This window comes from Eretmochelys imbricata, chromosome 5, assembly GCF_965152235.1.
Source record: "Eretmochelys imbricata isolate rEreImb1 chromosome 5, rEreImb1.hap1, whole genome shotgun sequence".
NCBI classification, from domain to species: Eukaryota; Metazoa; Chordata; order Testudines; family Cheloniidae; genus Eretmochelys; species Eretmochelys imbricata.
In genome coordinates this window covers 50,897,478-50,925,070 of record NC_135576.1, presented here as the reverse complement: position 1 = coordinate 50,925,070, position 27,593 = coordinate 50,897,478, and the positions used below count along the sequence as shown (strand labels likewise).

General features: G+C 39.1%; 1 protein-coding gene across 4 annotated transcripts; it reads left to right on the top strand.

The window, feature by feature from the left end:
• Positions 1–2: 2 nt before the first annotated feature.
• On the top strand, positions 3–27,593 carry RAD17 (RAD17 checkpoint clamp loader component). 4 transcript variants are annotated; one of them, XM_077817106.1, is made up of 17 exons: positions 3–134; positions 780–881; positions 2,837–3,097; positions 3,773–3,856; positions 7,957–8,113; positions 9,375–9,511; positions 11,887–11,939; positions 12,035–12,160; positions 12,251–12,320; positions 13,146–13,257; positions 15,067–15,258; positions 17,973–18,037; positions 18,239–18,385; positions 18,874–19,020; positions 20,822–20,942; positions 23,302–23,359; positions 26,685–27,593. In XM_077817106.1, exons 2-17 carry the CDS (start codon positions 837–839, stop codon positions 26,950–26,952), a joined length of 2,043 nt encoding a protein of 680 aa, XP_077673232.1. In that variant the 5' UTR covers positions 3–134; positions 780–836; the 3' UTR covers positions 26,953–27,593. The 4 variants fall into 4 exon arrangements, with proteins under 4 accessions (XP_077673232.1, XP_077673230.1, XP_077673233.1 ...); XM_077817104.1 differs by having other exon boundaries at positions 17,952–18,037; XM_077817107.1 differs by having other exon boundaries at positions 17,952–18,037; positions 23,307–23,359; positions 26,685–26,823.

Genomic DNA, 27,593 nt, shown 5'->3' with positions numbered 1-27,593 from the left:
AGGCTGGGTCGGTTTCCCCTGCGTCGCTCTTCTCCGCTAAGGAGAGGCCTCGGCGGCTGCGCGCCCCAGTCCTGGCCGGTGCCTCCCCCTCGCCGGAAGCGGGTGGTCCGGTGGCCGAATCGCGCTGTGCCCAGGTGTTTGTGCTGCAGGGTCCCGCGGTCGCTAGTGCCGGGCCCCGGGAGGGGGAGCTCGATCTCCGCCCGAGCCCTGCGGCGGGACCCGACTACAGGGGGAGAAGAAACAACTCTGTCAGCTCGCCCGCCCCAGCGCCCGCCTGGGACCGTGACAGCAGCGGGGAGGGAGCTCTGAGTTTACAGGGACTGGGCCCCTCGCCTGGTGCAGGCGGGGCCCCTGATTAGCCACGGATGGGCCCGTGTACGCTACAGCGACAAGCGAGTCAGGGGAGCTGGTATCGACAGCCAGACTGTGCCCGGACACTGTTCCAACCAGTGCCAGGGAAAGCTTTACGCTGGGTGCCTCTGTAACCGGGTCACTGCCCTTGGGCAAGGTAGGGCATAACCCAGTTACAGGGTTGCAACCTAGTCCCGCCCACACTACAGCTGGGTTGTAACCGCCCTCGCCCTCCCCCGACTCCTTTGTAGAGCAGATAGGATGTATTTTTAACCTTGTATTTGCATATACATTTATTTAAATATCACTTAGTAATTCACATAGTTTCAGTTAGAAGACTAGTTAATCTTTAATGGCTACAAATGGTTTAGATTCTTTTCCTCAGGAAGGAAAGGATTATTCTTAAGGTCTGTTCCACCACCTTTCAGTTTCAGGTCACTTTCTTTAACGTGGTCATACACTGCGGATGGGAATGATAAAGGTTGATGATGTCAAAAAATTCTTCTAGAAGAAAGATAGTGCCAACTAAAGTAGGTGATTGATAATTAAAAATATTTTTTAAAATAAATTGTTTTGGATTATGTGTGTAAATTGGAGCTTTAATCTTGCTACAGCACAAGCACATCTTGGTACAAGTGTGTGTAATTAAATATAATTTTATGATACAGCAATAAGCCATTTCTACCCTTATATATTAATTAGAAACTTAAATGAAGGCGAAAGTGCAAATAATCTTTTGCCTTTTTTTCCTATGTTCCTTGTTTTTATGCTGAGTGTAATTACAGTGTTCTCTTGGAATGGTTTAATTTGTTTTTCATACTATATGACAGTTTGTGTTAAATCTGAGGTCAGTTTAAGTACTGATTGCTTTGTATCATCTTTTTTATACCTGAATATTGCTTTTGCCATCATTGTGGCTTAAAATGAGCCATTTAAAGGAAACCAATTTGAAAGCTAGCCTTAAAAATAATAATAATAATAATAATAATTTAAAGTACTTCCAAGTACTGCAAGTGCTCCTTAATCTCTGTGCTAGTATTTGTTATCCAGTCACATTTTCCTATACAAAAAGGTTTTTTCCTCTCACTGATGCAGAGTGAAAAATCCACATGAATCAAAGAGATTACTGACTATTAATTCACACAATGCTGTCGAGTGCACAAATTTATCTGGGGAAAAAAAAATCAGTTCTGGTAATCTTAGATGTTACTTGTGTGATTAAAAACTACTTGAAGCTTAAAATCAAGTCTGATTTTCTTTTTCCAGTTGATGGTACCCCTTTCACTCAGTGGAACATTTTTAAGCCCTCTGCAAATATGTGTCGGTTTTGTAAAAAGTGTGCAGAGTACTGAGTATGCACGAACCCTCTTGATGGGGATAATATTGATTTAATTAATTCTTATTAGGTTCTTTCAGGCAGGGCTCTGTGTACTGTGCAGCTATAGAACATGTGATGGATTCCACAGAATTGTTCTTTAGAATCTAAATTTTCATTTTAGAAAATGGTTCTAGCCCAGTGGTTGTGAAGATAACCTTGAAAATGTGGACAGAATGTAAACTGTGCAGTGTTGTCGTTGAGTGTACATACAGTTTGAAAAAGAGCTCTGAGTTATATAAACTTCCCCACCTGTGTCAACGGGCTATTAAATCTAAAACCTAAAGATAAACATTTTAATGTTAGCTTTGTTAGCTATTTCATTACTGATCATCACTGTAGGAGAAACTTCTGGTAAACGTGCGTGACCCACAATCCAAAATCAGTTTCCATATCTCTCCCTTTATCGAAGCCCAACTGTTTTCTACTGAGCTGCCAAAACCTGTTTCTCCTGCGCGTATGCGCGCACACACACGCACACACTTAAATTTGTGCATTGTAAATACAAAAATGTGCAGCATATCAAACATTCAAAATATAGAGGCAATGTTAAATACATTGAATAATATAAAAATACTGAAGAGGCTGTTGTGTTCTTTGTTATTTCATTTTTAACTCATTCTAAACCTTGGCTTTTTACTTAATAAAGGAAGCTGCTCCAGAATTTCCCATGTGCTCCACAAGAGTGCGATGATACAATGTCCTTGCCACGGAATTTAGGTCAAGCTTCTTGTGGTGCGTAAGAGGCTTTCATTGTAGAACTTTAGTTAGTGGTGAGCAAGTGAACATTTGTTTATAATTATCAGTACCTCCTAAGGACTTCTAAGAGCTTCTTTTCAAATATTAAAGGGACAAGTTGAATGAGATACTATCTTTTGGACCAACTTCTGTTAGTGAGAGACAAGCATTCAAGCTTACTCTTCAAATATGGCATTTCATTATATTTTCATAAGGGAAAATGATTGGTTGTTACTGAAAATATTCAAGATGTAAATTTATGTATTTGATAGATAATGCCAAGTTATTCAGAGTCAACTGCAGCTGAATATAGAGCAAAAAAGAAGTGAAAAACTGTCTGGCATTAACCTTCACAAATTTGTGTTTTGTCAGGTAACAGATTGGGTGGCATCTTCATTTGATGATTTCTTTGGGAATACAAATACTTCATCTAGTACACTTCTTGTGAAGTCATCTGGGGAGGCTAATCAGCATCAGAAGAGAAAAGATCATTCCTCTGTGCCAGAAAGTAGCAAGAATAAGGTTCTGGCCAGAATCAAGGGAAAGTCATCTTCAATTTGTGATCACTCTAAACAAAATCAAAGCCAGTCTCAAAATGAACCATGGGTGGATAAATACAAACCAGGAACACAGGTATGAGAAGTATTCTAAATGTTAGATGTGGTAAGGGACATAAAATCATTTTTGTGTAACTTACGAATTGTTCTATTTCTGCAAACTAGTCCTACCCAGAGTGCAGTTTCTAAATGTTAGATTGTTTTGCATCACTGTAAAATCTGAATTATTAGTTGACTGTGCCAACTATCTGTAGAGAAGACCTTGAACAAACTCAGGTTTTCACAGCTATTTATCCACAGAACTTGCATTTTTACTGATGCATTTCAAATATGTTAGTGTGTGTATTACCTATTACTCTCGAAATGAAGAACCTTGTGGTATGAACTACTGTGGAGTAGTAAATTAACATTCTTATGCTTTTAAAATAATCCACCTCTGAAATGGCTTTGTTGGTATGTATGTAAATAATAAACAACTGTACTTCAGGGATTGTTTCAGGGCTCATCTTTGATTCTTGGCATTTGGAAAACTGGTGGGGAATTGGAGTTAAAGGAGGGGATTTGTGATGGGTTACTTTCAATTGCTGTGCTTAGGATGTATTTAAATTGTTAAGGGTGGCTAGGTCATTCTCATATGTAAGCACTGTGTTTGGCATTTTTAGCAACATAAGTACTATTCTTGAACTGTATCAATAAAAGTTAATAAATCAGAGCTTATATGTATTTCTTATATCCTCTCTCATCATTCTAGAATGAGCTTGCTGTACATAAGAAGAAGATTGAAGAAGTTGAAAGCTGGTTAAAAGCTCAAATATTTCAAAGGGAGCCAAAGCAGGTAGTCCATAAATTTTCTTTTTTAAATTTATTTTATTTAATTAAGTTGTAAGAAGTTAAACTTGCAAGTAATCATACAAATGACACTACAGACCTTTTATAGCTTATATAGACTCCACGTCACTGAAATAGAATGAATTATGTGGGGTTCATGGGATTCATTTGGATAAACAGGATGTGTCTTAATGCACAGCTGAAGACAAATCCAAAATTGGCTTAATGGGGTTTGAAGTAAGAGAGAGCCTCTGTATTTTGTTTGGGAGATACTGTGTTTATACATTTAAAGAAAAAATGGACCCATGTGACAGATCACTGCAATCTGAAGAAGCTCATTGTGAGACAAGCATTACACCACAAACAATAAGAAAAGGAGTACTTGTGGCACGTTAGAGACTAACCAATTTATTTGAGCATAAGCTTTCGTGAGCTACAAGCTCACTTAATTGGATGCATACTGTGGAAACTGCAGAAGACATTATATACACAGAGACCATGAAACAATACCTCCTCCCACCCCACTCTCCTGCTGGTGATAGCTTATCTAAAGTGATCACTCTCCTTACAATGTGTATGATAATCAAGTTGGGCCATTTCCAGCACAAATCCAGGTTTTCTCACCCTCCCCCCCCCCCCCCCCCAACTCACTCTCCTGCTGGTAATAGCCCATCCAAAGTGACCACTCTCTTTACAATGGTTTCAGAGTAACAGCCCTGTTAGTCTGTATTCGCAAAAAGAAAAGGAGTACTTGTGGCACCTTAGAGACTAACCAATTTATTTGAGCATAAGCTTTCATGAGCTACAGCTCACTTGTGTAGCTCACGAAAGCTTATGCTCAAATAAATTGGTTAATCTCTAAGGTGCCACAAGTACTCCTTTTCTCTTTACAATGTGTATGATAATCAAAGTGGGCCATTTCCAGCACAAATCCAGGTTTTCTCACCCCCCTCGCGCCCCCCCCCCCAAAACACACACACACACACACACACACACACACACAAACTCACTCTCCTGCTGGTAATAGCTCATCCAGACTGACCACTCTCCTTACAATGTGTATGATAATCAAGGTGGGCCATTTCTAGCATAAATCCAAGTTTAACCAGAACGTCTGAGGAGGGTGGGGGGGTAGGAAAAAGGGGAAATAGGCTACCACAAACAATGACACTCATTTGAAAATATAACTTCTATTTTAAACTGCTGTGTACAGATGCTCAGAAATGCTTGTCTTGTTGAAAACTGAATATCTTGGAAGTTTAATATAATGCACAAGGTAGTTTGGATTCTATTTTAATATTGAAAGGACTGTGTTCACATTTTAATATCATATAAAATTATTCTAACAATGTAGGCGAGAGCTTTACTTTTCAAACTTACTTATTCTTATATCCCTTCAGAGTCTGTATCCGTAGGAGAAACAAGAACTGGATTCTATTTCTCCTTCAACAGAATTATTTACTAACTTCTGGTCAGTTTACACCTGTACAATCCCATTAAAAGTAATGGGGTTGCACAGGTGTCATGGAAATCCTAATTTATTCTGCAGAACTTCTGTTGACAATATGTTAGTGTGCAGGAACTAAGCTTGAATTATATAATGGCAGATTGATTTTGTAGAACTGGTACTTGTACTTGTAAAAGGATGGCTTTTCTTCATAAACTGAAAACACTGATGAAGAATCACTGAGACACAATTAACATGTAACCCCAGATGTTGTTTCTGATCATTTTTCAGAAAAGAACCAAATTATAAATGTTCTACCGTTGCCTTAGAGGAAATCTCAAAATGAAATGTTTAATACTAAACTGGATGAGCCCTAGACACAGATACAGCAGGGGAACAATTTGACATGGTCAAAGGGATGGTCTCTAGAGAACCTGAAAAAGGCCCTATCCTGTTTTCTTTGTACACCCAACATTCCCATTGAAGCCAAAAGGGAGTTTTGGTAGTTCATGGAATGGAGGACTGGGCCTCTACTAGGTCATTTTCTATCGCATTTTTAAGATTTTTCTGTGAAGGCCCATTTTAAAACAGGACTGGTGTGCAGCATCCTATTGCGGGGGTCTCAAATTGTATCTCTTATTAGCAAAATAGTATTGCGAACAATGGGTGTTATAATGTAGATTATAATTTTATTTTTCAGAATTATTTCACATTTTATCTATGGTGAAGTGCTACAAGGGATATGAACTTTCAGATTCCGTAACTATGGGCCATTTTGCTCAGTGTTTTAAAATGGCAAGTCCACACCTCTTTTCTTACCATCACAATCCAGAGAAAAATACATAGAATATATTTATGATAAATTGTCATTTCTCCTCTGTCCACTAATTATGTAGCTTTGTATATTCACCAAGTGTGAGTCAGATCATTGAGAGATAATGGGCACATGCATACAAATACTTACTGATAGTCTTCACAAGGTGAAAACTGAGTGCCTGAGTCTCCAGTTCACTAGATCAGTGCTGTACCAATATATTATTAGAACATTAACTTGACAAAAATATTTTTAACACTGAAAATAGGACTATAAAATTTGTCATATCAGACCAGACCAGTGGTTCAACTAGTCTGGTAATCTGCCTTTGCCAGTTATAAATACTTTAGATCAGTGGTCTCCAAAGTGGGGTGCGCGCACCTTAAGGGGTACGCCAGAGGATCCCATGGGGTGCGCGGCAGGAGGAGCACTGCCGGATGGCACTCTGCCATTTTTTTCCTTCGGCGGCAGCTCTGCACACCTGCAGCAGGTCTTCCCTTCCGGCGGCACGCCTGCGGCAGGTCTTTCCTCCTTCTTTCTTCGGCGGCACGCCTGTGGTAAGTCTTACTCTCTCCTTTCTTCGGCAACACCATGGGGGTGCGCGATCCAAAAACTTTGGAGACCACTGCTTTAGATGAAGGCAAAATAAAACCCCTTCTAAAGCAGCTCGTCAACTTGTTCCAGCAAAGTGTTAAAACTCAGTCTACTTTGAATTTATCTAAAATGTAAGGTATTTGGAATTATTTATTAATATGGGAAATCACCAAACACCAATTTAACAATAAATTCCTTTATTACATACAAAGGCCAAATGTTACTTTATGCAGTTACTTTAAACATGCCTAAAAAGCCTTAATAATAAAGCTCACTACATCTAAACAGTAACAAAACATTTATATGCATTTGATGAAGATATATACAAATGGGCTAAACCCCGCATGTTTAGACCCATATTGGTTGGCTCCAATAGGGGGAAGCAGGTATTAGCAATGAACTCTTTAAGAGTTTACTTTTTATACTCTCTAACAAACGAGTCATGTTATTGCCAATTACTGACTTCAGCTAAAAACCAATTGGAGATCGTTCACCCTTATTTCCAGTATTAATCCGGGTAAGATATAGAATCTCCTTTTTCCCCTCAAGGCCTTTCCTCCCCATCTTCTGGGTGTGAAACAGTTTTTCTATTGCACCTGGGATTATGTGGGCTTTAACACTGGTGTGAGAGTTGGGTAAGGGCCATGTTGGCTCATTTTAAAACACATTCTCTTTCTGTGATTTTAAAATCATCTGCAGTCACCCTTGGCGGTCAGAGGCCTTCTTTTTAGAAATTTCCCCTTAGCTCATTAGTTATTTGTTGAACCAGAGACGTCCTCCCTATTTTATTCCTTCTGGCCTGATTGCTTCTTTATTTTCAAGACATTCCTTCTACTTGCTAGTCAGGGTCTTTCTTTACAATACACACATTTCCTTAACCAAACTTAAATTAACTTTAATTCTATACTTCGCCTACATAAGGTAAAACAATTTAAAATTGGTGGGTTGGGTTTTTTGTCATTCGTGTTAGAACCTTTACTGACGTGGCCAGATCTACTTAGGCTCTGCATTGGGATCCTTTAGCATCCCTGGTGTACCCATGAGGAGTCCTTTTGACTTTGAGAGTGGATCTCCATGTAGAATTGAGGCTTAAATATTGCATGCAGTGTGTATAAAACTAACCTTTTCCCATTTTAAAAATCAGGTTTTTAATAAAGCAGTGATACAATACTTCAAAAGAATAGAAACCTTAACCCAACATTTCTCCTCTGTCACATTTGAGTCTTGGCTTATAGTGCTCTTTTTGTTACAGGGTGGCTCTGTTTTAGTGTTAACTGGACCCCCCGGTTGTGGAAAGTCTGTAACTATACAAATATTAGCTAAGGAACTTCATGTTCAGGTGCAAGAATGGACCAATCCAGTATCTCTAGACTTTAGGAAAGAAGACTTCAAGGATGCTTTTAACTATGGTAATTTCCCCCCAATTATTTTTATAGTTTCTTAACTGTAAAAAATTTTTAACACCTCAGAACCATTAAATAAGGAATAACTTTAAATTTCTTTCTGAGAGATTTCATGCTAAAAAACATGCTTGGCAAAAAGATTGTTTTATATATTTGTTTGATGTGCAACGTCAAATTAAGGCCAAAATGCAACGTTCTGTTTTTTAGTTTTTGTTTGAAATGTGATTTTTATTTTTTTTTTAAAAGGTCTGTTCAGCTGGTGGGTGAAATTCACTTCTGTATGGAGGGCCTGTATAATGTCCTTAGCACCATGTAAGCCCTCTAAGTGAGGGCATGGCTACACTTGCAGATGTAGAGCGCTTTGAGTTAAACCAGCCTTTGTAGAGCACAGTAGGGAAAGTGCTGCGATCTGTCCACAATGACAGCTACAAGCGCACTGGCGTGGCCACATTAGCAGCTCTTGCAGTGGCCACAGAGAGCAGTGCATGTGGTAGCTATCCCAGCATGCAAGTGGCTGCAATATGCTTTTCAAATGGGAGGGGTGGGGTGGAGTGTGACAGGGAGTGTGTTGTGTGTATGTGGGGGGAGAGAGAGTGGGGTTTGTGGGGGCTGAGAGCATGTCAGCATGCTGTCTTGTAAGTTCAGACAGCAGCAAACCCTACCTCCCCCTCTCTCTCTCACAGCATTCCACAGTAATGGTTGCTTTGTCTCAGAGCAGATAAGCATGCCGGCTGTCAGAAACGGAGCTTTCAAAGGGCATATCCGCATTCCTACAGCGAGCTTAAAACAATGAGAAGAGTGGCCACTTGACTTAAGAGGATTATGGGACATTTCCGGAGGCTGATCAGAGTGCAGTAATGCAACACCTCGTTCACGCTGATGCTTGGGCATTTCAGCCAGTATGCAACAAGCGTTAATCTTCTTGCCGAGGTGGAGTACCAGGAGCGCTCTAGCCGTGGAGTCAGAGCGCTCTATGTGCCTTGCCAGTGTGGACAGGTAGTGAGCTAGGGCATCTGGTGCTGCCTTAGTGCACTCTAACTAGCAAGTGTAGCCAAGCCCTGAGACTTAAATGTATCAGAGGGCCTTTGGCAGATCCTTTGCACTGGAGTCAACTTTATTCTTTAAAAAGAGATTTGGCATATATTTGACAGTAGACTGTTAAATAGTCATTAACAGAAAATATCAAGGGGATATGATGGCTCTTGTATGAATTTATAATATTTGATATAATATGGTAAAAAAATTTTCATGAATTTTCCTCTTCCAGAATCAAGTTTTCAGATGCTTCCCAGTCAGGCCCAGACTACTCTCTTTCAAGACTTTCTGTTAAGAGCAAATAAGTATAACAAACTTCAGATGCTAGGGGAATCCACAGAGGCAGCTGATAAACTTATTCTCATTGAAGTAAGTAAAAACTCTTGAAATTATTTACATGTATTACCATAGCACCTAGAGGCCCTCATGATGGACCAGGATCTCCTTGTGCTAGGTGCTAGAGGACAAACAAAGGACAAAAAAGACACTCCCTTACCCCAGAGAGTTTACGTTCTAAGTATAGGACAGGAGATAAAAGATAATTCAATACAGACAGCACAAAGAAACACTGAAACAGCATTGGTCAGGGTGAAAGGTTGTGGTCCCAGCACATTAGTATCCTAACCATTGTCATGTTTTTGTAGATATCGCAGCAGAGAGGATGAAGTAGGATAATGAGGGAGCTTTGTGGATGTTTATGGGAGCTTCTCCCGAGCACGAGGGGCAGCACAGGAGGAAGCACAAAGCTGCTTGTTTGAAAATTTAACAAAGGGTGATGGAGGCTGACATCACTGGCCAATTGAAGGCAGGAGTCAACGTGTTGACAGTGAATATGAGATGATATGTAGGATAGGGATAGGCTATCAGAGCCTTGAAAATAAAGACAAGTAGCTTATCTTTGATACAATAGAGAGAAAGGAGCTAGTGGAGGGATATAAAGAGAGAGGAGACATGGTCAAAGCAGCAAGATAGGAAAATGATCTTTGCCGCAGCGTTCTGAATGGATATGAGTGGGGCAAAATTGTATTTGTGAAGGTCAATATAAAATATATTGCAGTAATCAAGTTAGGAGATGAGCACCTGGATGACAGTTTTAGCTATATGGGTGGACATGATAGGTTATGATGAGATTATAGGCCAGAGTGACAGGCAAAATGGTGGTGTTGTCCGCAGTAATTGAGAAAGAAGGTAGCAGAGAGGACTTTGGGGAGGGGAAGATTAAAGAGTTCTGTTTTAGATATGTTGATCTTGAAGTTGATGGGTAAACATCTGTAAGGAGATGTTAGAGAGACAGGCTGAGATTTTAGTTAGGGCAGAGAGGTAAAACTGAGTGGTAAGCCTAGAGAAAGAGTTGAGTTGAATTTGTGTTCGCAATGAGATTATCAAGAGAAAAGGTGTACAGGGAAGAGACCGGGACCAAGGACAGATGTGTATGGAACCCCCACAGAAATCTAGAGGGAAAGAGCCAGAGGGGAGAGAGGTTAAGGAGAAAAGTAAGGGGGGGATGAGAGTGGATGGTGTAAGGGATATCAGCAAATGGAATGGGGCAAATTGAGGGGTTAGAGGAGGAAAGTAGACAACTAACTTCTGGTCATAGGAGGGAAAGGAAAGATACGATGAAGGGATGGAGAAAGTTACTTCATATTTACCAGTTTCCTCTTGGAAGAAATTGAGATCCCATGCAGGGAAAAGTGGAGGTATGAGGCGGCGTGGGTTTGAGGAGCGAGTCAAAGGTGGCAAAAGGGTGCTATTGAAAGCTGAGATTCATGATCATTTATGTGAACATGATATTAAATGGATACTATGTTTCCAAAGGGTTTTGTATCGCAGACCAGAGTTCTGCAGTCTTCCTTGAAGCTGTATAAGTGGCTTTAGTTATACCCATGTGAGTTGATTGGAAGGCAGAAATTGCTTCAACCTCTGGCCATAGAAGGGAGTGAGTGTGCTACCAAGGGATAGCTCAAGACAATGTTGAAGAGCAGCACTCACACTCGGTTCCCATATATAACTTTAAAGAGAGCCTGAAAAGTGAAATTATTTGTGGTTGTACCCTCTTTTTGCTGTTTTGTGATGTACAAAGAGAGCCTGAAAGATTTGTTTTTTAAAATGCTTTAATTCTGCTTGGTTTTCTCCTTAGAAATATCAAGGATGTAAAGTCTAGTCTTCCTTGTTTTGTTGTGGGACGTTCTTGGAGGGCTAAGACATGTGAGTGTGGATCTTTCACTGTCCTCACTAGAAGGGGCCAGGAGAATAGTCTTTTCTTCCAATTATTTGTTCAACCATTTTTGTTTAACACCTATTTTAATCCATTTTAAACAATCTGAATGAAAATCACCCCTTGTCAATCATGTTTCTCTGGAATGATCTTTCTGAGCTCATAAGTCTCCTAGTTCTCTAGTTCTCCATAATCTCCAGGATAAACAAAGTAGACAGAATTTGAATTCCTAATTTAAAAAAAAAAAAACAAGAAAACATTTTTTTGGAAAGCAGGGAAATTTTCAGGCCTCTTAATCCATAATAGTGGTTCTGTGTCCTTTTTCTTCTGCTGCTCTGTTCCTATATTAAGTTTATTTGAAAAATTATTTAACTAGACATTTACACAGCTTATCTGACCACATTTTGAATTTTGCTTGAAGCCAGTGTGGATTGGAGAAAAACTCTGTTTTCATAGAGGGCTTTAACTTTCAGTCCACTAGCAGAGAACAGATACACTTGAATTACAATACTTCATTTGTTTTCAATAGGATATGCCTAACCAGTTTTATCGTGACCGTGACAGTTTACACGAAATTCTGAGGTGAGTTGTAAGTAATCTGCTTATGGGCTAAAATCCTTAACAACTGCCAGTAAACCAGAGTTTGTGACCCTTGTTATGCTTATTTTGTGTTTTAGGAGGTTTGTGCGGACAAGTAGATGTCCCCTTGTATTTATAATCTCAGACAGTCTGAGTGGAGATAGCAACCAAAAGTTATTATTTCCAAAGGAAATTCAGGAAGAACTGTGTATATCTAGTATTAGGTAAGAGATCATTCACTGCATAAAATTGACCAGAAGGTTAAGTATAGAAGCAATAGTTTAATGAAAATTTTTTCTTATTGAATTTGATAGTTTTAACCCTGTGGCTCCAACAATGATGATGAAAGTTCTTAATCGAATAGCTACAGCAGAAGCAAGTATGGTAAGGCATCAACTGCTTGACTTCCACATGGTGCTAGGATCACAGCAAAACATTGCAGGCTGTTAAATCTAGAATATTAGTTTTTGATCATGTTGTGGTTTCAGCCCTGTTTTCTTGTAATCTGGGGATCAAGCTTTCAGAAGTGGCTTGTTTGCCAAAAGTAGTGACTCTGGATTCATAGAGAGGGGTCTGGTCTAATTCCTGAGGTGACTTTTGAAAATTCTTCTGTATGCTACAAAAAGCACCTGCTAAAGCATATGAAGCAAATTATTTTCACAGTGGTGATATTGCAGATGGACTCCACGCTGGCAGTAATAGTAGGCCATGGGTATTGTGGTAAACCCAGGACAAACGGCTACAAAAGAGGGGTAGTAATTAGTCCCAGGGGATTAAAAGGCCCCTCCCTATCCACTGAAGAGAGAGAGAACCAAGGGGCAATAAGGTTCAGCTGGAAAAGGGGTTGCTAGGGAACCAATTAAGTTCAGCTGACTCCAACTACTTGGGACCTTTTTAAACCCTCCCCTGGGTGGTAGGAGGGGGGGGAGTAGGGAAGTTGCCAGTAGGCTGTTTGCAGCAAGATACCAGACCTTCCTAGTAGGGAGGCTGCACTTGCTCCCCAAAAGGGAAGGAAAACAAGCACAAGGGACTGACTGAGGAGAGGAGTAGCAGGACCCTGTGCCACCTATAAGGATTCGCCTTGCCACAAACCTGAGTCTCCAAGGCTAAAAAGGACTGAGCCTACTCAGGCGAACAAGGTATTTTGCCACAGTATGCAGTAAAAATTTGAAAGTTGTTTTTGCAATTATTTTTGCTTTTATCTTTTAGAATGGAGAAAAATTTGCTGTCCCTGATAAAACCTCTTTAGAATTGATTTGTAAAGGCTGTTCAGGTGATATTAGAAGTGCAATAAACAGTCTTCAGTTTTCGTCTTTGAAAGGTAAATATATAGAACTTAGCTAAAAAGTATAGGATAGTATCTAACCAGTTCTGTGGTAGAGACTTTTATTTATTTTTTAAACCCAACTATGCCAACCTTGCAGAAAACCCTCTCCAGATGCACATTGCCAGCAGGGATAGGAGAGAGGAATTATTTTAATACTGTGGTTGAGTGTCTTAGATGCTTTACCTTAATATTAGCATAAGAGCAAGAATTTTTCTTAATATTAGCCAACTACACTTTGAGTTAACCCCCACCCCCTTTCCTCCAAAGCTGTGTATTAAGATTTTTAAATTATTATGCTCTTTCTTCTTCCTGACTCCTGATGTGTTTTCCTTTTGTTTGCTTTTACCAAGCAAAGCTTTCATTACACACTACTTAATCTGGAAACAGATGTTTGCCCACCCACAGAGCGCAGCTCCCAGTCACCCCCACACCCCAACAGCCCTGCTGAACTGGCCTGGGGAGGGAGATGGAGAGAGTAGCAAGCGATGAGGAGGGAAAGAGGAGCAGTGGGCAGGGCTTCGAAGGAAAGAGGCGGAGCAGGGATGTGGCCTCAACAAAAGAGGCAGAGCAGGGTGCAGGAGAGGTTCTGTGTCTGGTTTTAACACACTAGAAAGTTGGCCACCCTACCTGCTCCCAGCTCGGAGGGTGATCAAATAATCCGTCAGTGTCCAGTCTTTTGCTGGCTGAGGGAGGGCAATACTAGGCCTGACTAAAGCTAAGGGTTTCCAAGTTTTATTTTAAATGTCATTTACTTAAAGGAGAGAACTTCCAGGAAGTAATGTACTACTTTCTACCACACAGATAACAACCCTTCAGTGACTTTACAGGAACTACAACTCCACATTAGACTCTTCACGGCATCCAGAATTCTGTAACAAATTATTGTAGCAGAAAACCGATCATGCCCATAAAATCGGAATAATAAAATTTGTGAACTAATAGTAATGGAGTTATTGATACATCTGGAAAAAAATAGACAAGGGACAGCAGATAGATAAATAGAAATCTGGCTCTCCTTTATTGTTTGAATATAGAATGTTCACCTGTCACCAAACTGAATCATCTATGTTACTCTTGAGTATTTGAGAATTTGAGTAAGGGGCCTTTTTTTTTATGGTTCAGGTCACTGCAGAAGCAGTAGACTGTTGGAAGACACACCGCAAGGACAGAGTCAGTCTCTCTCTCTCTCTCTCTCTCTCTCCCCCTTCCCCACCCAGTTGGACTAGGATGTTACATAGAAGATTCATATATATGATATATTGATAACTGAATGGAATGTAACTGACCCATCGCAAATATGATTCCTGTGACATGTTAATAAGGAGATAATGTCAAATAGCGTGTCTGGGAGGGATTTTGTACTTGTTCATATATATGAAAGCTTCTATAAAATAATTACCTAAAAAAGCAAGCTAGGTGACTTGGGCACATTTTTTCAAAACTTGAGTGAGTAAGTTTGAGTGCTTAGTTTTTGAGGGGGCTTTCATCTTGACACTGAAACAATTATTTTGTCACTTGGGTATTAGCCTATAGTATAAATGTGGAACAGGACAATGACTTAGGTGCATATGTACCATCAGAATAAATGAGCTTGGTACTTGTGTCCATTACTTATTAATAAATAGGAAACACATTAAAATCTGTGAAATAGAATACTTATTTGTTTCAAGATGAAAATCAGTCTCTTAATGAATAAGAGGGCTAATATAGTTCTAAAAAGTGACTGTGCAGGGGCTCTCCCTTTTTAGTTCACTAATGTTAATACCTGCTTTATTCTAGTTGTTTTGTTGCTTTGATTGTTAGAGTACTCATCAGAGAACAACTTGTGGTCAAGGAAAAAAGGGAACTCTACATTAAAAAGTAATACAGAAGCATCCAGAACCAAGAAGAAAAAGAAAGCTAAGACCTTAGAAAACCAGGAGATACAAGCTATTGGTGGCAAAGATGCCTCCATCTTTCTTTTCCATGCTTTGGGGAAAATACTTTACTGCAAAAGTAAGAGGACTTTATTTACCTATTATTCATTGTCTAAATAAGAAACAATTAATGATCTGTAGATGGTCACTGGGTTTGCAAAACTATGTCTTAGAATTACCTGTAACTCAACTGTTAGTTTAATCATTAGTGGTAGTGTAAAGAGGTTAGCAGTTGCCAACAGCAATTTGTTTCTCATAGCTTGGACTGTCATTGGCTGTCCACATCCAATGTGTAAATAATGCGTACTTCAGAAAAGCTTTACTGTGTGAATATACTAAGATTACAAGGTTATAATTCCATCCAGTGATTCAGATGTCGTCATAAGCCATGAGGGATAATTGCTGTGTAGCCTTCAGAACTCTGATGAGATAGTTGCCTTGTAATATAAAAACTACTTTTCTATGTGATATGAGATGTGGAGGTGTGCTCCTTGTAGCATCTCCATGTCCTCTTAATGCTGCCTATCTTTTCCTGCTCCTACTGAAGGATCCTGCTACCTTCAATCCACTGCTATTTCCCGAACTATTGCTATTGCTGCTACCTTTCCCTTCCCTTTTTAAGGATTACATTTGCTGGTTCTTCTCTGGGCTGTTACCCTTTTTCCTACCTCCTCGTTACTTTTTCTGCCTTACTACTATTGAGGCTTTTGCTTTCCATACCTGCAGGCTCACTCAAACTTACTTTTTTTTTCTGATCTGTACACTTAATGATCTTTCCTTCGTTGCTACCCACTACAGTTCCCTGCTGCCAGAGTAGCTTTCCTTTACTCTTGGTGGCTCCTCTTTAACTTTCATGGGAACAGCTTTGACACTTGCTCATCTCTTGGAGTAGTTTGTCTACTAACATGACAGATCGATTTGACATACCATTTTTAAAAAGCTATAATTTAGTTATTTATTTAACACTTTTATACTGAAGTACCTCCTAGAGATCTAGTTGGTCAGAGCCCGGTTCTGCTAGGTGCTGTACAGACATAGAAAATCAAGTCCGTGTCCAAAGGGAATATTAGAAAATGGGGAGACCAGAAAATACTTTCTGCAAGTGGTTGATGACATCACAATTAACCCATAATGAGGGTTGTCAAGCTTTTAAAAAATAATTGCATAATTAATTGTGCTGTTAAACAACATAGTAATAGAATACCATTTATTTAAATATTTGTGGATGTTTTCTACATTTTCATATATATTGATTTCAGTTACAACACAGAATACAAACTATACAGTGCTCACTTTGTTTTTGTTGCAAATATTTGCACTGTGAAAACAAGAGATGGTGTATTTCAATTCACTTAATACATGTCCTGTAGTGCAATCTCTTTATCATTAAAGTTGAATTTATAATGTAGAATTTTGTACAAAAAAAACTGCACTCAAAAATAAAACATCAAACTTCAGAGCCTACAAGTCCACTCAGTCCTACTTCTTGTTCAGCCAGTTGCTCAGACAAACAAGTTGCAAGATATTTACTTGCCAGATGCGCTAACAATTCATATGTCCCTTCGTGCTTCAACCACCATTCCAGAGGAAATATGTCCATGCTGCTGATGGGTTCTGCTCGATAACTATCCAAAGCAGAGCAGACCGATGTGTGTTCATTTTCATCATCTGAGTCAGATGCCACCAGCAGAAGGCTGATTTTCTTTTTTGATCTTTCGGGTTCTGTAGTTTGCACATCAGTGTGTTCTTTTTCTAAGACTTCCAAAAGCATGCTCCGCACCTCGTCCCTCTCAGATTTTGGGCAGCACTTCAGATTCTTAAACCTTGGGTTGAGTGCTGTACCTATCTTTAGCAGTTTCACTTTATCTTCTTTGCATTTTGTCAAAATCAACCTTCTGCTGGTGGCATCTGACTCAGATGATGAAAATGAACGTGCATCAGTCTGCTCTGATGTGGATCTGCTTTGGATGGTTATCGAGTAGAACCGCCCCTCGCAGCTCCCATTAGCCAGGAATGGGGAACCGCAACCAATGGGAGCTTCGGGGGAGGTAGCCACAGGTGAGGGCAGCAGGTGGAGCCCTCTGCCCCCCCTTTCTGCAGGGGCCACAGGGATGTGGTGCTGGCTGCTTCCAGAAGCCACACGGGGCCAGCACAGGCAGGCAGGCAGGGAGCCTGCCCTGGCCCCACTGTGTGCTGCTGCCACCCCGGAGCCGGTCCAAGTAAGCGGCACCGAGCCAGAGCCTGCACCCCAACCTCCTGCCCTGACCTCCCTGCTGCACCCTGCCTGCACCTGAACCCCCTCCTGCACTCTGCATCCCCTCCTCCACCCCAGCTCCCTTCCCTGAGCCCTCTTGTACTCCCCACACCCCTCCTCTGCCCCAACCCCTTGCCCTGAGCCCCTTCCTGCACACTGCACCCCTGCCCAGCCCTACATTCATGGCTCCACATGCAATTTCCCCACCCAGATGTGCCCCTTGGGCCAAAATGTTTGTCCATCCCTGCTCTAGGCTTTTCCTAGCAATTAAGAACCAGTGCAGTAACCAATAGGAAAATAAGACTTCATTCTCAGTATTCTAATAAGCTGATAATTGCATCTTATTATCATTATACATCTCTAGCATTACCCCCCACCCCTTCTTTCCCAGCATAAGTTTAAATATAAAATATAAGGCTTGATTTTATTCCTCGTTTTTTTATTAATGTTCAGTACAAACATAAAAACAATGCTATGTTTAATATTAAAGACTGTGGGACTATTTAAATTGCTTATAGGAGAACCTCTATCTGATTCAGAATTTCCTCGGTTACCTTCTCACCTATCTGAATATGACAGAGACACCTTACTTGTTCAACCTGAGGTAAAGGCCTTTGTTAATCATTTGATATCAATTAATAAGACTTACTGGTATTGATGCAATTTGATGGACTCAGCACTTTTTTGTCATTTAGTGTGTATATAATTATAAATAAAATATATATATTTAATAACATTACATGACACTTCTCTTTGTGCAGAACATAGACTAATTTGTGTATTTTTATTTTTTTTAATTAAATAGGATATTGTAGAAAAGTGTCACATGCCTGGGGACCTATTTAATTTATATCTTCACCAAAACTATGTAGATTTTTTCACTGATATAGACGATCTTGTGAGAGCCAGTGAATACTTGAGTACTGCTGACTTCCTCTGTAGTAACTGGAATGTAAGTTTGATTCATTTTCACTCTTAATTTTCATATCCTGCAGCCACATATCTGTGCATTCTTACTGATGTATAGTAAAATAAAATAACATAAGTTTTTACATTTTAGTTTATCTATAGCTATTCAAGTCTGTCTCCCGAGGGTGTAGGCATAATTGTTACTGCATCCTAAAATATGTGTACATGTTAACCAGCTGAACACATTTTTGGTATGCTTTGTAATAATATTTCCTACAACATACAATAGTGTGTACAAAATACTTGCCTGACGTGCTGTCCTTTTCGGTTTATGTTGAATACATTTTAAAAATTGGTTCAGAGAATATGCCTTTCACTTGAAATAACTAAGCCTGTTTATGCTTTCATCCTTTGAGTGTTCCAAACATGGATGAGTAGCTGCAAATTTACAGGAATATTTGCTCACCTTTATAGTTTTCCACAGTGACTCAGCAAATTTCACAATTTGCATAATATCATGTTTTGTTTTAGTCACGACCTACACTCAGAGAATACAGTGCATCTGTGGCCACAAGAGGTGTGATACATTCAAATACTGCTAGAGCTTTTGCCCATTGCCAAGGAGGAATGGGTTTTCGGCCTTTTCATAAACCCCAATGGTTCCTAATCAATAAAAAGGTAAATACTTCCCATTTAAGGTACTTTTGTTTAAATTTGGAAATGTAACTGCTGTGATTTTGTAGTGTTGTTTATGAGACTATTCATGTTAGAAACAGTATACTAAACAAATATAGAAGTGTATGCGAATACTTTTTTAATCAGTTTTCAGATATGTGTTAGGGGGCTTATTCCTTCACCCACTTACTTCCCTAGTCCTTCTCACATGAACAGAGAGCAGCAACAATACCCAAAGTCCAAAGGTGCAAACAATTCGATGTTTATTGGGGTGAACTTCCAGCAAGCATGATTCTAGTTTCCTTCCTTAGTGTCCCCCTTCCCAGCTCTGAAACCACAGAGCCTTACACCTGTGTCCCTGTTCCCATTCCTGCCCTTAGCCAAACATGATTCCAATTTCCCCACCCACACACCCACCCACTCACTTCCTGATTGACTGCAGACTATATAGTAAAACTTTAGTAAAACTTGAGTTCTGCTTAGCTATACCTTTACCAATCATTTTCCTGAAATTTAACTAACCAATCCTAACATATTGTAACATGATTATGTAACCAATTATATTCCACCACCTTAATTAGTTTACACCCAGCAAAATTAATTATACAGCAGACAGAAACAATCACAGAACCAGACAGAGATTATACAGACAAACAATAGCAAAGTGGGAACTATAATGACAAAACAATACAGAAGTGTGGATTTCACATCCCAGCTATTGATAAGTGAGTTCTTGCCAGACAGGATGTTATCGAACTAAGTTTCCTTTTACATCTTCGAGGCCCTCCCTTTCTCTGGAGGCGATAGGAATACGCTCCTGTCCTGATAATGCCTAACAGCCCAATAGCACCTTTCAATGTGACTAGTTTGGAATGTGAGGATGTGACCGGTCACTTCCCAGCTTATGGCTGCCTCTGTTGCTTAGCCAAAGGCCTTAGCCTAAGAACAGGGCCTCAGAGTGTCACAGTAAGAGAAGGACCTTACACCAGCAGACAGTGATTTTGATTCTTTTATACCTCTATAACTAGCCAAGTGATAAGAATACACCTAAATTCTTAGAGTACAGGCCTTTACAGACAGGCCGGAATATCTATATCCTAACAATATGGACTTATTTTCTACTAATTAGAAAATAACTAGAGGTCCCAGAAAACAGCCTGTTTTCCACCCAAAATGAATATATTTCTGAGATCCTTGAAATTCAAATTCATACAGTACAAAATTAGTGCAAAAGAAATATAATGAAGTGTGTTGTAAATGAAATCAAACTCATGCCCCTTAAGCTGTCTTAGTCTGATTTGTAAGATGGACAATTTTTGATTCCCTTACTATTGCCTTGCCTTATGTGTTTGTGATAAACAGCTCAACTATAAGATTACAAGGCTCTTGAAAAAAATTTGTACTTCATTTAAAAGGTGCCTTATTCTGTCTGAAAAGTGTGAACGAGGCATCCTGTAATTCAGTTATAAGAATCCTCAGGAAACTTGCAAGAGAAACACAAGACAGATTTGAAGGAAATAAAATTAATAATGTTTTGGTTGTTTTTTTTAGTTAAACCTGGTTGCTTATCTTTTGTCTGAACCCTCACCCTTTAATGGCTGTTTGAAGAACAATCCAGTAGGCTAGGGCAAGGCTTATTATGCTGTTTTGTATGATGTGGAATGTTCGGATGAACATTCATTACTGTTTTTAACATATCGTGGTAACCTATATAATTATACTGACAAAATAACAAAGCTTTCAGGTAGTATGTTTTCTCACTTGTGGGTTTTGTTTTTGTTTTTTTTCCCCCAACCTTTTACAGTATCAAGAAAACTGCCTTGCTGCAAAATCTCTGTTTTCAAGTTTCTGTTTATCACCTTTATGCCTTCAAACCCAGCTGTTGCCTTTTCTTGCCATGCTGACAAATCCAATGAGAAACCCAGGTAGTATAAACATAACTTTTTTGTTTTAAATTAAAAAATAAGTTTAAATTTCTATCCATAATACATATGGAAGGTTCTTGTGAGCCAAAATCAGAACATAGTCTGCAGTGTTGCCTAGATAAGAAAACAGCACATTGTGGAATAAATAGGTATGTGTAAGACTTCCAGATCTATTTTTAGCAACATCATTTCAAGCCCACAATGCTTTATTGGCTTAACGTTACTTAAAAGATATTTTAAAAATATTATTTTACACCAAAAGAATTAAAACAAACCTTAATATACATGTGAGAGACAGTTTGTTTTCAGTGCACCATAAATACACATGGTGCTTTACATATACGCAAGACAATGACCCTGTGCTGAAAAGTCTCTAATTGAAGAGCCCGATCCTTCTCCTTGTTTGTATTCCTTCTGATTTCAAGCATTAGGGAGTAACATTTTGCAGGATAGGGTTCTATATGTCCCAATCTGTTTCACAATTTAGGTCCCACTCAAATACATAGTAATTACTTGGACTGTAAGCCATTTGGGAGACGGACCATCTTTTTGTATTGTTCATGCAAAGCCTGGCACAATGGGATCCTGATCCATGACTGGGGGTCCTCGGTGTTACGTATATCTATATATAATATATAAAGTGATAAATACTAAATTATTTTGGTTCTTCATAGTACTTGTCAATGTTCTACATTTTCTGAGCTATGTCAATTAAACATGGACCGATTTAACAGAAGATACTGAATTCTCTGTAAGAGAGGCCAATAAATACATTTAACTAGGTTAAATCCTGCTGTCCCTTTTACTTCAGATATTTCTGGAAGACTCATATACCTCAGTCATTCACTTTAATTTAAAAAGTTGTATCACTGTGTAAAATAGTAATGTAGATACAGAACTGCCACCGGGATCACCATATAGCAACAAAATTTTATATTAGTTTGAGTCCAGTATACTTCCCTGTGTGAGTAAGGGGTTATAGATATATCCCAAATGTTCTTAAATGACAGGATATTTGGGTCTCTTTCTTGTGTTGAGGTAATGCACATAGCCATAAACAAGGTGACTCATTTGAACAGGAGTTCCTTGCTTTTGTATGGCATCTCCAGATTACGTATTGCTATTGAGGTTTTGTACTGCAACCTAATCCTTAATCCGGTTCACTTCATATGGCAGGGGTCGGCAACCTACGGCACGCGTGCCAAAAGCGGCATGCGAGCTGATTTTTAGTGGCACTCTGCTGCCAGCTGGGGTCCTGGCCGTCGGCCCCGCTCATCCCGCTGCCGGCCTGGGTGGACGGAACCCCAGGCCGGCAGCGGGCTGAGCAGGGCCGGTGGCCGGGACCCCAGGTCAGCAGCCGAGACTCCAGACTGACAGCCGGATGAGTGGCTCAGCCTGCTGCCAGTCTGGGGGTCCATCTGCCGGCTCCTGCCAGCTGGGGTTCTGGCTGCCGGTCTGGGGTTTCGTTGGGGGAGCCCTGTAAATGTAAAATTTATTACTGGCACATGAAACCTTAAATTAATGAAGTCTTGGCATGCCACTTCTCAAAGGTTGCCAACCCCTGTCATATGGAAGACACTGTTAGTTTTTCCCAATGAGATATATATTTTGATTCCTTTCATTGCACCTCTGCATTCTTTGACAGTACTTCCATTTACTAGTGGATAAGCCAAAAGGCTGAAGGCAGAGTATCTTATCGAAGTGCAGAAATCTGATTATACTATAATAGGAAATCAGAGAGGGTCATGATATTGCTGTTTATAGTAGAAGTTTAGCTGCCCACTTTATTTGAGGTTTAGACAAAATAAGTTGTATCTTCAACAATTCCATTTTTTCATTTTCTGGCAGGTTTAGGAAATGTGGTTTTTCTTCCATTTGTATGGAGAGTATGGGAAATATGAGGCCACTCAGTTCAGGAAGTTGATGGCAATCTCAGTCATTTTATTTAGAATAAAATTATTTGTGACATATCACAAAGTTCATTGTTTGGACAACGGGATCCACTTATTAGATATTGAACTAGATACCTTTAAGCATACATAAACCTGAGATAAGGCCCTTCCAGTTTCAAGATGAATTCATCCTGAAGGCTATCTGAATTGGTTACTATAACATAATTACAGATGCATGCATAGGATAAAAAATCCCAGCCAGTTTATTCATTGCTAGTCCCTAATTTGATAGGTGTATGGCATAATACATTGTAAAAATTCATAATAGTATAACTTTAACTACTATACCAAAAAATCTTGCAGACATTTACAAGATTAGTGAATTACATTTTTATTTTTCTTGTGTGCTTTATTTTATGTGCATTATGACCAGTCCAAGGTGACAGTGATTCTATCTTTATTCTCAGCTCAGATTGCCTTTATCCAGGATGTTGGAAGGCTTCCCTTGAAGAGACACTTTAGAGGGTAAACTTAAATCTTCTTTGTGTTAGAAAAGTCCCATTCATGTTTATACATTGAAAATCAAAGATATTCTACAGTGCATCATCTTTCCTGCACAACATCTCCAAGATCAGCAAGGAAATACCTCTTCACACTGGCAAAACAGTCTCTCCAGCTCTCATCATCTCCTGCCTTGGCTACTGCAACCTCCTCCTCTCTGGCCTTGATGTCTACAACCTGCCACCACTCAAATTCATTCCAAATACTGCTGTTAAGATCATCTTGCTGGCTTGTCACTCTGACTATATCCTCTCCCCATTGGCTTCCTCTCTTCCACTGCATCAAATGCAACCTTGTGCTGTGCCTACTACCATGGGGACGTGACCTGGTTGAGGCTTGTGTGTTACTAAATGTTAAATGAGTACAAATTAACTTACGAAAGCCAAAAAAAAGAGTAAAAATTATTCTGTCCTTTTACTCCTAACATACTATGAGATCACCCCTGACATTTTGACACAGCACTATATTAAGTGTAATATTAGATGAGCGAGAAAGATGATATAAAACAAAAACTATTCTTATCTTCTTTGAAACAGTTATACATTTATAAAATTATGATCTATTGAGAAAGTGATTTCAAAGTATTCCTATTACTTTGAAGTTAAAAACATTTTTTTAATATATATCATGGAATTTTATACTATTGCTGTGTGAATATTTGGGAACTATTTTTGAATATAAAATAGGCATAAGTTAATTTATAGCAGGCTTATGATTTGTACTATCTATGCGGTTATGAATTTCCATTGTCTGTGTTCTAAAAATCCTTACATAAGGGAGACAAATTGATAGTCACAGGGACCAAAATCCTACTTATCCACAGAACATGTAGAGCTCAGACAGTGACACTGCAGCCTATCCCATACTTTGAGATCATTGGGCCTCAACTAAAGGACCTATTTCTGACAGTTAAGTTTCCATAACCTCTCAGTCCTTGATCTCTGAGACCAGCAGTTTTAAATGTGATGTGCTGGTGATTTTTTTTTGGTTTTGGGGGATTTTTTTTGGTGATATGTGAACTTGATCACAAGAAACTGGAAAGAGATTATTAAATCACTTGACCAATCAAACTGTTGATCACTGAACAGATCAGATGGTTATGACTTTGACCCTCTACCTACTTTAACTGAATTTAAAATAGTGACTCTGAAGTGAAAGCGTCTATTCCCATGTTTCCCAAGAAATGTAATTTTAGAAATAAAAGCCATTTAACTTAAATAGATTACGGGAAAAGCACCCTTGCATTCCCACTGACTGACTAAAAATTGAGAAATGTACTAGTCTCACATTATTTTTAGACTTCTCTATGGAATGTCTCTGTCTGAAGCAGACTTTTAAGAGTGTGATAATCCATTAATACCTGCATTATTGGGTATTGCTGTAGTATTTTGAGACGGGTTTCACCTGCAGGACCACTTCCTCTTGAGGGGAAAAAAAAATTTCAGGTTATAGCTCATTAAGTATTTTTGGAGATGGGGTAAGGGGAAAAACATTGGTTTACCATTTTAATGCCATTAAATACATTAATATATATTAGTAATGCTATGTTAAGTATTGTTGGAGCCTTGTTGGTCTCAGGATATGAGAGATACAAAGTGAGTGAGGTAATACGTTTTATTGGACCAACTTCTGTTGGTAGGAGACAAACTTTTCGTCTCTTCCACCAACAGAAGTTGGTCCAATAAAAGAGATTGCCTCACCCACCTTGTATGTCCCATGAAATATATTGACACTGGTAAAGCATTTGGTACTGTCATGAAATTCTAACATAAGAACGGCCATACTGGGTCAGACCAAAGGTCTATCTAACCCAGTATCCTGTCTGCCAACAGTAACCAATGCCAGGTGCTTCAGAGGGAATGAACAGAACAGATAATAAAGTGATCCATCCCTTTTTGTCCATTCACAGCATCTGGCAAACAGAGGCTAGGGACACCATCCCTGCTCATCCTGGCTAATAGCCACTGATGGACCTATCCTCCATGAATTTATCTAGTTTTTTTTTTAACTCCATTATAGTCCTGGGTCTTCACAACATCCTCTGGCAAAACATTCCACAGATTGATCGTGTGTTGTGTGAAGAAATACTTCCTTTTATTTGTTTTAAATCTGCTGCCTATTAATTCCATGTGTTGACCCCTAATTCTTGTGTTATGAGAAGGTCCCAGTCTTAATCTCTCTTCATATGGAAGCTGTTCCATGCCCCTAATCATTTTTGTTGCCCTTTTCTGAACCTTTTCCAATTTCAGTATCTCTTTTGAGATGGGGCAACCACATCTGCATGCAATATTCAACATTATTGAATACCATGGATTTATAGCGGGGCAATATGATATTGTCTGAACCTAAAAAGAAAACTAATTCATGTTGCCTAGGATAGGACCACTGTCATGGGTAAAGACTGTAAACAAAGAGTTAATATATATTAGTTTATCAGTTGGAAGTGTCTAGTGGGTTACTATGGGGATAAGCATTAGGACCAGTCCTGTCAACATTTTTAATTATCTGGAAGAGGTAAAAAAAATCATGTTTCACCAATTAATATCATCTCCAGTTTCCATTAAGGTGAACACCAATCATGACATTGTAGTAATACAAAGAGACCTAGATTAGAAACATGATCAGAAAAGCAAAATGAGAAATAGTAATCTTTTCCTTCCCCCCTTCTGATCTTTTATACCGTAATTCCGTAAGGGGCAGGGAACAATGCCATCTTCTGTGTTTGGAAAGTGTCTAGCGCACTGTACGCACTGCTAGAAATAAATAATTCAACTTATAACAGTTTACATTTTTAGGCAAAGTAATCCAACCACAAATGCGTCATGGCTGAGAAAAATCTAAAGCACTAAGGCTAAAAGAGACTTAAGGGGTGAAGCAGCAAATGTAGCAATGTGATATCCTTTAAAACCAGCTATTTGTAGTTTTGAGCTGCGTACGCAAATGCAGCACTTAAAGAGCAAGGAGCAAGTACTCCTATACAGCTCTGGTGTAAGTGTACTTGCAATGTTGTGTTTAGTTTTGGGGGGCAAATTTCTGTAACTGGAGGATGCACAAAGAAGAGCAATACAAATTATTAGAAGTACTGATTTAGAAAGGAGGAGAATGTATATTTTAGCTATGGTTATAACAATGCAAATATTTTGAAAGCTGTAAATACCAAAGAAGAAAAAGGATTATTTGGTGTGATAGATACATGGGTGACTTATTCCATTTCAACTTCCATGATCTTGTGAAAGAGAGTGCTTCATTTTATTTTTTCTCGTTACTGATGGTTATTATGATTTTGCAGGTTAAAGCTTGAAACTCTTACAGATAAAGATCTTGGTATGCCAGGCTTTGAAAATATTGACGAAGGGGACCTTTCTGCCACACAGCCTCTGGAGGTGCTAGTCCAGTTGGAGAAAAACCAAATAAATGAGACTGAGCCAGATGAATTTCCTCTTACTTCCAGCCAGGCTAGTGGAAGCGAACTACCAGGTAGTCAACCCCAGCCTATTACAGCACAAGCAATCATGGAGGAAGATGAATTAAAAATAGATGAATATGATAGCAACTGAGTGCAACAAAATGGCAGTGGCATTGGTCTAACATTGTTTAACGGAATTTTTTTTTACTTTGTGGTAAAAGTCTCTTCCTTAACTAGATTGTAACAAACAAATGATGTATTTCTACCTTAATATTCCTGTGACTATTCACATGAGAGTATGCTACAGCCTTAAGCCCAGTGTGTACTGGGGGAGTATCAAGATGCTAAATTTCCTTAACTTACCTTGACATTGCAGTATCGAGCCCCAAGTGTGTGTGCTTAATCAAAGGTGTTGCTCCCTGCCTGTCCTGAGCCATCAAAGTAACCTATATTTAAACAAAATTTAAAATTATAAATGAGCTGAAATATTTGAAAGAAAATTAATGGCTACTAGTAAATCACATTTATTTTTATATTTACACTTTTTTTAATTTAATCTTGCAGTTTCTGGGTATACCTTGTATACTTTTTTGTCAGCACTGTGAGGTTTTACTAAATCTCACGTACTTCTTAAGACATTTACTATTGTTTTGAAACCTTCTGAGGGAAGAAAGAATAAAATGTAAATTGTAAAAAGTTAACTCAGTATTGATGTAAATAATGTTGCTGTTAAAATTTTGTACTTTTGGCTAGATACTTAATGTATGTTTATAAACAGATGCATATGTTGTA

Coding starts and splice junctions, on each gene's coding strand:
- RAD17 (XM_077817104.1), top strand. CDS start 837: ATGATGTCAAAAAATTCTTCTAGAAGAAAGATAGTGCCAACTAAA. Junction 3,857..7,956: donor TTCAAAGGGAGCCAAAGCAG/GTAGTCCATAAA, acceptor TTTTTGTTACAG/GGTGGCTCTGTTTTAGTGTT. Junction 20,943..23,301: donor AAATCCAATGAGAAACCCAG/GTAGTATAAACA, acceptor CTTTATTCTCAG/CTCAGATTGCCTTTATCCAG.